The 14,328-nt window shown below is 34.3% G+C and overlaps 1 protein-coding gene across 2 annotated transcripts; it reads right to left on the reverse strand.

Annotated features, from left to right (window-relative positions):
- Positions 1-585: 585 nt before the first annotated feature.
- Positions 586-14,071, reverse strand: LOC126755033 (phosphatidylinositol 4-phosphate 5-kinase type-1 alpha). Of its 2 annotated transcripts, XM_050467302.1 has the most exons (16): positions 13,676-14,069; positions 13,067-13,095; positions 12,856-13,008; positions 12,579-12,776; positions 12,291-12,433; positions 11,688-12,215; positions 9,130-9,222; positions 8,936-9,068; positions 6,542-6,629; positions 6,404-6,466; positions 6,245-6,325; positions 5,883-6,185; positions 4,655-4,823; positions 2,323-2,495; positions 2,166-2,258; positions 586-2,093 (listed from the first exon to the last, which is right to left on the reverse strand). In XM_050467302.1, exons 1-16 carry the CDS (start codon positions 13,767-13,769, stop codon positions 2,089-2,091), a joined length of 2,346 nt encoding a protein of 781 aa, XP_050323259.1. In that variant the 5' UTR covers positions 13,770-14,069; the 3' UTR covers positions 586-2,088. The 2 variants fall into 2 exon arrangements, with proteins under 2 accessions (XP_050323259.1, XP_050323261.1); XM_050467304.1 differs by lacking the exons at positions 586-2,093; positions 2,166-2,258 and having other exon boundaries at positions 2,353-2,457; positions 13,676-14,071.
- Between the last annotated feature and the right edge of the window lie 257 nt (positions 14,072-14,328).

Consider the following 14,328-nt stretch of genomic DNA (forward strand, 5'->3'; position numbering starts at 1 on the left):
ACCCCGTGCCACTGAAAAAACCGTCTGTTGAGCCTAACCTACTTCAAGCGCAATGTCAGAAGATGATTGGGAGGCCCATTATACCCATTTTTCTTCACATTTTTTTTTTTTTCTGAGGGGATTTCTGTGAATGCGTTCGCGAACAGTTTTTATGGTTTAATGGGTTCGCACCACGCGGGGACGACCACTTCCCTTTCTTTCATCAACTGCAGACGCTTGTGAAACCCCATCAATAGAACAAACTTCTTGAATTACATTATGTTTTTTGAGAAGCTGATAAATTTCACTTACGCTTTTTCCAAACCTATCTATGTATGTAAATCAATCACGGCAATACGATTATAACAGAAAATTTATACGGCACTTTTTCTGAAAATTTCTCTTCACTTACTTTTAAAGTGAAATGATGAAAACCCTAAGTATACATATGTACATATGTTATATTAAATATAACTGGAGTCCTGGGGTTGTCACTTTCAGGGGGTTACATGTTAAATTAGCAAAATGCTAGAATTGGACTAATGCAAAGCGCAATACGGTTATGGTTATGAACGAATCCACTTAGAGTAATTCTAATTGCTGAACTTTAGTTTGGATTCAATTTACTTTAATAAGATAATTAAACATTTTCAAACTCTTAATAATAAATATTTATAATTTAGGCATATATGTACATACATCTTTGTAAATACTTATATATTTGTAACAATAGCTAATTTATTAAGTATTAAGTAGGATATTTTAACGCAATAATGAATTCGACAATTTTTGTATACACATTGATAAGTCAATTAAAAGAAATACAATACTTGTACAATGCTTGTATAATGAACTTTAAGTTATTGATCATAATGTATTCATTAACCTTTCCATTTTTTGGGCATGTATTAAGTTTGTTTGTATGTATGTATTGCTCGTTTAATGTACGCTTTATTCATATGTATGTATGTTTTGTTACCTTTAGAGAATCCAAAATAGTTAAATATATATATAATGTTTAAACAGGATATACATATGTATGATCAAGTATATATAGAATTTTAAGCTGTTAACTGAATTTAGTTTTGTAGGTATTTAGCATATTGTTTTCTTAGATATTATGACTATATTGTATGATATATATATACATTTACATATAGTATATATGAACTACATATATGTGAAGATTTTGATGTATTTATGTACATACATATTTGTTTAAACAATTCTGTATAAGAGCATTACATTTGTGAATGTACATACATACATATACCTATCCATCATAGCAATACAAATATCGGTTAAGTTACTAGTTAACTAACCAATAACTCAAGCAGAAATTTCTGTTAAAGTTTCTATGAGTTCCTTAAGGTCATATTAACAAATACAACCGAAACTCTTGTGTATTTGGATCGTTCATGCCGTCCTTACGGATATGTTGTATGGTGTTTATATGTATGTTAGTTTACATGCTAACTCTTTCAATGAAATGGAGTCTCAATTGTGGAGTTTTATTGGGATATGCATCTACATATGTATGCATGTACACACAAACGAATTGCTCTAATACAAAATCAGTTCAATGTTATTGCATTTCCATTTATCTATACATTAGAGGCGGTTGCTTACTTTTCAAGAGGAAAGGGCAGAGTAGACAAATTGATAAAAAATAATAGTGCGGAAGATTAGGGGAGTTACGCAAGATGTAGCACATATGGACTTACGAACGGGTAATAAGTATTAGTGTCTTTATTATTTGTGTGTATATGCGTTTTAAACATTTTAACCCTATCCGCGTCAGTTCACAATTTGTATTATATATTTGTATTTAGGATTTTAGCATATATTTATATATGTGTGTGTAAGTTTGTATGTAGTACTGCTATGAACTTATTTTGTAATCACTGGCATCCTTGAAGTGTAAGGTTGGTAAACCTTAATAATAATATTTATAAGACTTCAAATACTCATTGCGTATGTTCTTTAAAGAATTGGTTAGCTCTACATAAGCACTTCTGTTGGTATACAATCCCACGCGCGAGTGTTGTTTCTCCTTGTGGTTATTTGTCACAAATGTAAAAGTCCTTCAGTCCAGAATTACTTATTTAGTTAATCTGAAGGTAATGGATGGAGAAGGTATAGTAATTTATATAAAGTATGATTAATGTGAGTATGTGTAAACTAACATCGAATCATTTCCGATGAAAGGGAGTTTAGTGTGTCTTCCACAGTTGCTTTATGTCGGTCAATTTTTGATGTGTTAATTGGGGAGAAGTTCTCTGTCAAGAAATTGAAAACAAATATCAACAGAAATATTCATCTAACTTAGTGTATGTCGCTTACCAATATCACCACTGGAGCTGGAATCTGTAAAGCTTGGGGTTCCTTCTGTCCAAGTCGGTGTTGACCCCTCTCCAGAAGCTGGTGGTGTCCACGCCAATCCTCCACGAGATCCATATTGACTACTGGATGAAGTATCTACAGCCAAATATGTGTCTAAGTGTATTTCAGAAATGCTAAAATTGTACATAAAATAAATGATGTTGTAAAGGTGCGCTTTCGTATGAGCTTTCTAAAACTAACCAAACAAATGAAGTGCGAAATAATATAATGCACATCACTATATGAAAAAAATTTACTATTTTACAACAAAACATATGTATGTATTTTGAAAAACTACTGAAATAATTGTCCGATGTCCGACTAAAGTTAAAAAGTTTCTCTAACCCACGTCTTTTCTCCAAAGCCAATGATCTCCGATGGTACTTTTTCATAAAAATACGACCCTGCATTTGCAGCAATATATAGTATTATATATGTATGAATAAATAAATAGGAAGAGAGGCTGGGCTCAGCACCTAAGATACCCATGAAGCCAATTAATTATATTGTATACATATATTACATAGTTTACAAGTCAACAATGAAAGAATGTATGACTTTACGGCCTTAAAAATATTAATTTGTTAACGCATTGGCCTTCAGAAATTTGGCATAACACTTCTAAAGTCATTGCTCTACATCAAGGTTATTTTTTCAGTTAGGAATAATGTTTTATCAAAACACGATTGCTGGAGAAAGGTTAGAAGAAATCATGAAATTTCGAAAGTATTCTTGTTAAGGTTAGTAATCTAAGGTAAAGTTGGAGAATTTTTGTTTGTGGCGTGATTGACAAAAATCGTTTTTATTGTTAATGAAATTTGACCTCATTTGTATACGGAAAAAGAATCAAATCAACACAGATTTTTAAACTAAGAAATTATGTTTAAAAGAAATTTTATAATTAATATTTGGTAAAATATCATATATTCGCAATTACGTGCATTGTTTTTTATGTTTTCGATGGACTAATTTCCTACCTTGTCTAATTTCAACAAAATTTCTACAGGTTAAGTGCAATTAATTCTGGTGATTGCGCAAACCAACAGATCATTTTAACTCCATTGTCCGAAGAATAATTTTTTGCTAGACCACAAGGAATTTTGAGGTATTATCTTGCTGATATATCCATTTGAAACGTATTTACAACTTAGTAAAAGGTAGCATAATCTCTTCAATTATTTGCACGTAAAAGTATTTGCCCATATTTTCTTTAATAGAAAATATTGGCCCATTCCAGGCCAAGAAATACACGTCTACACTATAATGCATTTACCTGCAGGTTTTAAATCGCTGATTATATAAGCAAATTTTTAAAAAGTCTTAGAAAGTTCTTCCCAATATTTCCCACTAAATTGGTTGCCTTTTCGTTCGACTAAGACACTCTTTGCCACTTTTCGAATAACCTTTGTGAGATTTTGCTAACAATAAGTCTTGGTTTCTATAGGTCCCTAAGTCCGAATTTCGACTTATTGACATGATCTGCAATAAAAATTTGTTTAACTAAGAATCTGCGCCGAATAGTAAGAGAAAACTATTGCAAATTTAGTTAGGCGTTGATATTATTTTCCTAGGTTCAACATATGTGACCTGGTCTACGGAAAGGGGGCTTAGGTGTCACAAAAAAAGGAGAACAATTAATGAGATAACGAGAAACTGACGATTATTTTTAACAGCTTTTCCCAGAAAACTTGTTTTCGCACGTTAGCTCCCTTTTCGTAGACCAGGTCACACATATTTCTGTCGTTTTACAAGACTCTCCTGCCCTGGAATGCGGTTTGGTTGGCTGAAAAGGTGAAATAATTTCAGCTATTTTACGCTGACTATTTTCTTTCGCTTCGCAATTTTTGAGTAATTTTATGATCCTTATTGTAAAATGTTTTGCTAGATACGTGCAACAGTTCCATAAAAATTAATTTCTTTTTATAAAATTGCAAAATTGAAATATACGGAAATATACTAACATTGTATATTTTGTTGCTGAAAATAATTACTACATTGCTCCATGCGCTACGGCGGGTGTATGTGTCTTTATGTTTATTTATTTTACCGTTTATTTTGAGAGTTTTGTCTAAAGCAGTCAATATTTAGTTCTCGTCCAAGAGTCTCAAAGAACTTAACTACATTTACACTTGCAACAATTACGCTATTAAATATGTATTTTGACCGTAACTGTTTATATAACTCATAGTAATTCGTCAGTAGTTATGTAAATGCAATCATAGTGATAATAATAAAAATTTTGCATTCAAAATTAAACTAGTGCAAGAATAACTATGATTTTTATTAAGATTACCTGACAATATCGTCCTTTTGAGAGCCCCGATATGCTGGACCGACATTCATTTTACGCTCGTGAGAGTATTGTGATTTTCTACCAAAGGACGAACTATTTCTATTCGAACTGTCTTCAGAAATATCATCAAACGCGGGTGGAGGCGTTGAACTGCAAGAAGGTGTTGAGCCTAGCGATACATGAAAACAACGCATTAATCAATGGAAATTAAACCGGGTTAGGAGATAGGAGTCGATAAAAGGGTACAACGCAATGAGCCGATTTGCATGGATTGGGAATGGAAAGGAGGAGTGAACAAGCAAGTAATGTAAAACTATTTGTGTTTGTATTTATGTATGAGAGCCTCCAATGATTTGCCTTGCATTGCAGTTTTAACGAGTTTTTTTCTTGTTTGTTTCTTCTTTGTCGTTTTGATTCTGCATATTGGACGGAATAGCGGGCGGTGGTCGAGATTTACGCGACTTAAACTTTGATTCTATTTCTTTCCTAACTTCCACAAATGCATTAACCGACTGCAGTAGATTTTCGTCCTGTTCAACCTCGAACCGGTCATCACGAAGAGCCATATCAGCGTATTGAAATATTTTTCTATGCTTGTTACTATTTTGTTGAGATCGACGATAACTTTTCGGGTTTTCCGTGGGACGTAGGAATGGCATTTCTGGTGGATCTGGCTCAATAGGCGGAAAATTGTAAACAATCGAGCCAATCGACGGTCGTCCAGATCGCGACATTATACTGTTTTGGCGTTGAAGCACGTCAACGCGATGAAGTAAATTATACCGATATGACCTATGCGAACGTACCTCCGATCGAGCTGTGGAGTATGTAGATTTTATTGAATCGCTGGGTGCGATTGAACGACATATTGTACGGTTTTTCGTTGGTGAATTCACTGTTTCTGGACTGAGGGGCCGCGATGTCTTGCGAGTTGTAGCTAGTGAGTTTAATTTAGGCGGAGGTGGTAAAGGAGGCGGCAAATCAATGTCAAACAAATCGTGTAACTCCAGCCAATCTTGTACATTACTCGGTGAACGTCGCTCACCGAATCGTGGCAGTGGTTTCTCCATAACTTGCAAGGTGTTGTTTGCTTTAGGTGGTTTTTCTTCTGTGGGTTTTATTGTTTTAAATGTTGTTGCTATTGTTAGTGAGGAGCTCTTGACGGAATGGTTCACTATGTCTGTTTGTATGCTATTCTTTTTGTTGTTGCTGCCGATGGAATATCTACCTGTATTGGAAACACCGCGTGCGACTTCGTTATGACCATCACTCTTCTTCCGCCGGGGTGAACCTCTTGGTGGCACAGGTGGAGGGACCTTAGACTTTGATGCACCACTGCCCGCATGTTGAATAGATAATCGAGGACCAAGCATTGGAACAACGGGAGTTGTGGAAGCGAACGATGTGGTCGATGTGGGTACATCAGTACCAGAAGACTTCAGTCCACCTGACGGCTTACTGGATTGTGTGTGCGCCTTAGTGCCGGAAGTGTTCGATGGATACGCTGGGCGATGTTCGACGGCGCATTCCGCTATGTGAAAAAGTTTGTATAAGTTATTTTGTCACGGACTAATACATGGATTTACTTACAGCGATTTTCACTCTCATTTTCAATAGAACGCTGTATTGCTTTCGATAAACTTTTCCTTTTTGAAGGAGAGTGCTTGAGTGCTGCAATTTTTTAAAAGCATAAACATATAAATATATGCCTTGCTTACATTTTTAAGTAAAATGATTCAAGAAACTTACCGATATAACTGGTTACCAAAGTACGAAACTTTCTATGATTTCCTTTAATTTCCGGTAAATCCACTTTGATCGCAGAAAAAAATTTGCAATTTTATTTTTTATGTACATTCTTCAACGAATATTTTAAAAATAACTTACACGAAGGTATTTTTCGAAATACGGTTTTGGCCATAAAGGTTTGAAATCTTTGAGCATAAAATGATGGCCGGCACACTGATACAGTGTCCTAAAAATAAAAGCAAGTACAGTAAATTATAGAGCGCTTAATATGTTCTAAAGTCGGCTTTGGTATAATTTACTTGCTACTCCTCGTTAGTATTGGATTCGTTTCATCAAGCAAATTAAATATACCGTCTTTTTAGGGATTCAATCCAGAATTGTTTAAAATACTCAATAATCCAACTCAAAGTTTTAAATAAAGAAAAACAGAAAAAAACGACTGCACCGAAGCTATAATACCCTTCATGGGTAAAATTTTGACAGTTGAAGTTCAAAACAAAGGCAATCGCGTTGTTCTAATACTTGCTTTGTTATTTAAATTATTAAATATATTCGTAAAATGAACTAAATGAAAAGCATATTATTTGCTTGCTAATAACAATTACCAAAAGCTGGCAATCGTATTATCTTGAAGAAAAAGGTCTTGTGTATCACAATCTGACATACCTGCAAATACGGTATTAAAAGGTCTTTACCACTTAAATCAGCGATCAAAAGACAGAAGCTAAAAGAACCTAGGGTTCTAAAGCTAGAAAAACATTAGGCCAGCATCCAACTATCTTAAGTCCCGCGAAACTTACAAAGAGTCAAAGTGGTGTTTCTCTCTAAACCGTGCAGAAGAACACACAATAACTCAAAAGATTTTAAGGCCCTTAAGCTTCTCATCCTTCATGTTGATGGTTCTGGAAATGCTTTTGGTTATCGAATGCACTACATGCACACTTAAATGGACGATCAACAGAAACCGCTCTGCACAAAGTGATAAATGCTATTGAAAAGTCACTACGTCACAAACAATACACAAAGGCGGCCTTTCTTGGCATAGAAGGAGCCTTCAATAATATTAAAATAAGCACGCCTATTGTTCTCTGTCACATGGCGGCAGAGGCAAGGACACGATTGATGATTAGATAACAAAGAGCAAATAAGCGCCTACTAAACTTGCAAAAGAATACTTGCAGGTTACTGGGGCCTTAAACCAAATATTGTTAGGTAGATGTATACGGCCGTCATTCTGACATACGGTAACCACCTCTAAAGTAACACTATAATATCATGAAACTAACAGGAGTACAAAGAGCAGCCTGTGCAGGGGTTACCGATGTTATAAGGTCATGACCGACTGATGCACTCAATACACTTCTGCTTCAGCTGCACATTGACTCTCTACTAAAATAATACAGGAATTTAGAGATTGAAATAGGTAAGATTATGGACAGAGCGCCATCCTGAACCAGCTAAACATAAGTAATATATATGATATATTCTCACAAAGGTTAGATTTCAATATCCACTTCCGGGAGAGAATACCCTCTAGACGTTAGTGGAGCAGAGGTTTGGTAGAAGAGGATGATGGTAGTCTCTACCTATACTGATGGGACCAAAATGGATTGAGGAGTAAGTGCGGGTGTATACTCCGATTATCTCAAAACCTCTCTCTCTATTCGACTACCAAACTAGCCCATCATCTGCCAAGCGGAAGTACTAGGTATAGAGAGGGCCTATGGTGCTCCATTCAATAACTACGAGAGGATACAGAGAGCAACTATATACATAGATAGCCAAGCAGCATTGCTGTCATTGTCGACGAAACTAATTAATTCCACCGCAGTTAGCAATTACAGAAAGGCTTTAAGCTTCCGGGCGAATAAACTCCACCAGTTATTAATATGGGTTCCCGGTCACAGGGACATTTTCGGTAATGAAAAATCAGACGAGTTGGCCAAACAAAAAGCCTCTTTAAATGAATCCGAAGCGGAGTTAATACCATTTCCGCTGGGAACGATCAAAAGAGATCTTTATACTCACTATAAATAAATAGCACACGCAGATGGAAATCAATAATCAATTGCAAGTTAACGAAGCAGATATGGTTCAATATGATAAGACTAGAACCAAGGACTTACTATATAACTAAAACGGGGCAATGGCCTTTTGGAGAATACGCTCTAAAAATGCGTCTGTCCTATAACAATATTTGCCGTAGCTGCAAGCTGGAAGTTAATAAGAAAACGCTTTCTCTGTAAGTGTACAGCTCTATTACAAACTAGACACAGAATATTTGGTAGCAAAATTTGAGAGTGGTGGCTATAGCGGTCTGAATAAGCAGCTGCTTAGGGCGAAAAGGACGCGTTCAAAGTTTCATGCTATCAAACTTCGAGGCAAACTTAATATTCCCGGTTCAGTGTATAAAAACAAAGGATTAAGTGAAACGATGTTGTTATTTGACAATGACTAATTTTACAAATGCTAAGAAAGCTTTTCTGATGCGCTTACCCATTAGATGTGTGATTTGTTATGTTAAATTCTTACCCCATCGTGTATAATACTCTTGAAAGTATGCTCAAGTTTTTTCTTCAATCTGTAAGACTGTAATATATCAATTATACCGATGTAGAGAAGGAGACGTTCGCCTTTTTCACTTCTGGCAGGAATTCCACCAGGTCTAGCAAATGAGAAAAATAATAATATAGCCAGGACATTAAAATAAAAGTAATCAAACTTACGGAACATCGTCTTCATCGTCTATAGGCTCGCTCTCGGCTTGAATGCTTTCCATTGCTGTAGAATGCGCCACTAAACGTTGCCGATTTGCTGATCTAAACAAATAAAAAAAAAAATTGATATGTAATCGTTGCAACCATAGTTATATACATGTGTGTGTTTGTAGTATAATAATAGGTTGTCAAAAAAGTCTTGCGGTATTTTCGCTAGTTGGCGCTGAAAGCGCGTAGTTCTAGTTTTATTCGTCGCATCGGGTCATGCTATGCTCATTTCAAGCGCTAACACGTGTTTAATTGATTGTCGTTTCTTTTAAGGCGTTCGTGAGTTATAGCGTCGCAAAGTTGGAGCAAAATAAAGAGAAAATACGCCATATTTTACAGTACTACTACGATAAAGGCAAAAATGCATCTCAAGCCGCCAATAAAATTTGTGCAGTTTATGGACCCGATACAGTTTCCATTTCCATCGCACAACGATGGTTTCAACGTTTTCGTTCTGGTGTAGAGGTGGTCGAAGATGCGCCACGCTCCGAAAGGCCTGTCGTCGAAAATTGCGAAAAAATCGCTGAATTGGTCGAAAGAGACCGGCATAGTAGCAGCCGTAGCATCGGTCAAGAGCTGGGCATGAGTCATCAAAAATTCATTTCAGTTTCAAAATAAAAAAAATAAAAAAAAATTCAATACAAATACCGCAAGACTTTTTTGACAACCCAATATATTATTTAATGCATTTTTTTTAATAGCCATAATTAAATATCATTTAAATGTTTTGAAATTCACAGAATTAAGTTTTGTGTCCATTATTTTTAGTTTATACTTTTCAAATTTGAAAATAAAATTTTCTACCTTAAATCTGTTTTTTAATTCCTAACGGAAAGCATTTTACTTGTTCTTTATATATTTTATGAAGAAAATAACGCTTGCAAAACTTCTGAATGATATCTCAAATATTATCTTATTTTATGAGCAAACAAGGTTCGATTTTTGTTTTAAAAAAATTCAGAAAAAAACGGGTATGCGGTCAATTTTTTTGGCGCAAATAAAAGTTGTAAACATTTTTCTTGAACGTTGCATTTGGTCTTACATTCAAAGCCTTTTATGCGTGTATTCATTTTTAATTTATTATTTAAGAACGGGAATTCTGTTAGAACTTAGATTCGCGGAATCAAATTGTATTGAAGAAGATATCAAAAATTTTAGAAAATAGGTTCGGTTCGGATCGAAATGAAAAATACCAATAAAACATTTAATTGACATAATAGACGACGTGCTTAAAAATGCAAACCTTTAACGGAAGTTGATAAAATCACAGAAAAATGAAAACCGTAGTAAAGAATCTGTTCTATAGAATGCACGATTCGAAGCAGGTACAGATACATACATACAATTGAATATTTTTCTTTCAAAAGTGCAAGTTTAATAACGAATGTCAGCTCATTGAGAAAATCTTGTGAAATTCTTAATCCAGCTTATAGTCGCGCTTGATTTTCAATGAAAAAATATGTTTTTAATACGCTTTTATTAGCTTCACTTGTATGTATGTATGTACATATGTATGTTTTTAAGTGATATATTTTTAGCTTGGTATTCTAGTAAAATAAAAGCTGAAAAAATCTTGAAATGTGAAGCCACTAATTTGAGTATTTCAGCTTCCGCTTATTAAGATCGCCATGTATCAGAATTTATTATCAGATTGCTGAGTCTGATTTGAAAAAAAATTCATTAGTAATTTCAAATGTAACTCTAAAATGCAATGTTTATTGGAATCTATACTTGAACAATCGAATAAAAATGAAACTTTACCAAATAGTTAGAAAAACGATCATAGTCATGATTCACTGTTTTGACACTATTAAACGCCTTTCAAACATACATATTTAAAAATTTCTGCAAAATTATGCCGAGATATAGTTAAAGAATTTAGGTGAAATTGTTCCAGCTGCTCCTGTAACTCAAGTGTCAACCGAAAAAGAACTTTCAACTTTAAAATTTATTATTTCTCAGACTTAAGAGCTGGTATAGGCGAAGAATTATTAGAAGACATTCTTTAAATAAATTTCAATACTGATTAATCAAGAAAATCGTGCATATAGTTAGAAATCGGTAGAATTAATGCACAATTTTCCCAACAAAAATGAAAATCAATGAAATTCACTCCATGGAATCTGTCTTTAGCAGATTGCTATATTGATCTCATGTATGCCACTTCTTCAAGTACAAATTCCACTTCATATTTGGATTTGATCTCATTTTTGTAATAATAACATTTTAATATATTTTACATGAATTTGATCTCAATTATTAAGGCTTTTAATAATATAAAGTAAACTATTTGAACCGGACCAAATCGCGATTTAGAGATACTCATAAGCCGGTCCTTGAATCGGTACAAGTATTTTCTGAGTGCTTCGAATCACTGAACCGAACCGAATCGATTTTTGTAGTGGTTGTAGCCCTGATTTCTAACATAAAGTATTCAACAAAATTTGCAAATGCATACAACTTTCATAATTGAAGGTAATCCCACGCCTATGTGCATAAAGTTTATTTGGTCAACTTACTTATTCCGATTCATGCTCACTGATGATTCCCTGTCGCGACCTTCCGATCCCCCGGCGGCTTCTCCATCCCCATCTGGATTGTCTTCAAAATCGGAATCCTCAGCTATGGGAGCTTTTGATTTTTTACTTTCACTTTTCTTTTCTTTGCTCGCCTGATCCAAATTATGCACTCCAACTAAAAGCGAATAATCCATAATCTTGAATGATTCCAGCACTGTACAGTCGCGTTGAATTGTTTTGATGAGTGCGCTGTATGTTTCGGCTTCTAAAAACAGACCATTTGGATGATGCTCCATAAAATCAAGATCTTTATAAGTCGGCGATTTTTTTGAACGTTCCCCTTTTGAAGCTTTTCTCTTGAATGTCGACCCCTTTAAATCATATTTCAAATGCATTTTAACTGATGAGGGCAAGAGATTGTTCATAACAACCAATCGAATGTTTTTACTAGTACTTGTCTGTAGGCAGTAAAGACCAAAAAATTTTGGCAACAATGTACGCGGATTTTGATTCAAATTCATGTAGTATCTATTGCATATATAGTAAAGATAAATAGGATAAGACTTTGTATAGAGACCTTTGTTTATGTTACAGTGGTTTTACCCAGGCAAAAGCTTTTGCAAAAACTCTCCTTCTTTGTGTTGAACAGTTTTAATTATGAATTCATCATCAGCCGTCAAATAAAAGATTGAACCAGAAGCACCAGGGTTGGATAACTCTCTCAACGGTGCTGAGCACATGGACATCTAAATTTTTGGAATGGTATTTAATATATTATTATTAATAATATTGTGCCTAAAGGAGTGACTATAAAGTTCGACTTTGGAATATAGGACTTAAATATATATGCATAATATAATTATAAAACTAAATTAATATAAATCTTCTCACCATAAAATCATCCGGTTGTATTCCAAACAAATCCCTAAAATACCGAAATGCAATAGGCGCATAAATTTTATATCTGAATTCACTGTAGTGGTGGGCTGGCGTAAGGCTTGATCCTTCTGGGGGGAAAGTTATACTTTCAATTTCGAAAAAGTCCATCATTAGAAGATCACGTTTCGGTTTAGATGCCAGGCTTCCGACCTGAATAAAATTTTTCATTTAACTACGTTTCAATAAATATTTGCAGCCAAATATTCCCGCCATTCAAAGCAATGCTTACCGTATGTTGAATGCCCAACTGGATGGAGCCCATTATCTGGCTAGTTTGAATTTTTTTATAGGTGATCTCCCCGCCTTCTCCAACGCGCCGATGACCAATCTTGCGCTCCTTATCTCCTTTGTTTCCATATCGAGATTGGCGGTGTTGATTAATCTAGAGCAACAACATTTCAAAACTTTGTTTCTTAAATTAGATAAGAATATGTACTTACATCTGAACTTGAAGATTGAATATTTTGATCTGCGAATATAAAACAGTTTTCTGAATACTTTTAAGTATTTTATCACAGTGTTTAATGTTGTGAACACAACGTTCATATATATGCATATTAATGTGTGTATATTGACTTAATGTTTGTAAACCAATTTGTCATTATTAAAACAGAAATTTCATTAAAATGTGTATTTGCAACAATAACTTTCACCTTGATAAAAAGAATTTTCTACAAATAGATATGGGCTTGACTATATTCCGATTTATTTGATTTCTTGTTCATCGTATTCATGTGTTTCAAGGTACCAAAAACTCTCATTGATTTTTTATGCCATTCCAAGATATTAAATTTGCTAGTCGTACATTCTCGCTTACTTTTAGATTATCGCACTTTTTTTTATATATAATATCTGATGATAAATTCTCTAAATGAATATACTCGTTTTGCAATTTTAGATATTTCTGCTTAAAATCACCGAATTCCTATTAATACGCCCGTGTGTAACACACAACCATAAAAATGCATACATAAGTACATTGAAAAGTATTTCGTAAGCACCCCTAGGGTGCATGTGTAAAACTTATAATGCTGGAATGTAAAAATTACCATCTTTAATAAAATTTGAATTGTCTGCCGTTTTAGTATTGGACGTGGTTGATTGATCCTGATCAAAGGAGTTGATAGCATCTCCAGAAGCCATTTGACCGATGTCGTTGGTTGAGTTACTTTCACCAGGCACAAACTGAACGGGTACGAGGAGACGTTCATTTCATCTCTTGGCCTTGTGCACTTTGCCAAACCCTTCAGTTTTGCCTATAACTCCTACCAAGTATTCTAACTTTTTTTTTCAGATCATTAACTATGTTAGTCCATATGAATATTTTACTTTTTTCAGCAGAGAGACAGTCACTTTGAATTTATAAAACTTTAGTTAACGCTTTTACTATAAATGTGCCATCCGTTGGAAGCTTAAAAACTGTCTACTTACATACTTTTAGGCAGAAAGAACAAACTTCCATAGTGACGGCTGGAAGTGCAAAAAAACCCCGATTGTTGCTCATGTCGCAAGACATCTACAATTCCTCAACTGAATTAAATGAAAGCATTAGATAATAGAGTTGCCATATTATTCATATACAATTGGTTGGTCAACTTAAATGTGTTTATGAATTTATTTTGTTTCTATTTTTTGTTTGAGCATAATATTATTTTTTTTTTCATTATTTTTTTTATTTAACTTCTAATCTAATGCTCAGAAC

This window comes from Bactrocera neohumeralis, chromosome 4 (genome assembly GCF_024586455.1).
Source record: "Bactrocera neohumeralis isolate Rockhampton chromosome 4, APGP_CSIRO_Bneo_wtdbg2-racon-allhic-juicebox.fasta_v2, whole genome shotgun sequence".
In the NCBI taxonomy this organism is placed as follows: domain Eukaryota; kingdom Metazoa; phylum Arthropoda; class Insecta; order Diptera; family Tephritidae; genus Bactrocera; species Bactrocera neohumeralis.

What these genes read in the sequence shown, in the direction of transcription:
- LOC126755033 (XM_050467302.1), bottom strand. Translation starts at nt 13,769, where the DNA reads ATGGCTTCTGGAGATGCTATCAACTCCTTTGATCAGGATCAATCAACC. An exon ending in TTGCAAAAGCTTTTGCCTGG is followed by an intron (nt 12,216 to 12,290) that starts GTAAAACCACTG and finishes TATATGCAATAG; the next exon opens with ATACTACATGAATTTGAATC. An exon ending in TTTGGTAACCAGTTATATCG is followed by an intron (nt 6,326 to 6,403) that starts GTAAGTTTCTTG and finishes AAAAAATTGCAG; the next exon opens with CACTCAAGCACTCTCCTTCA.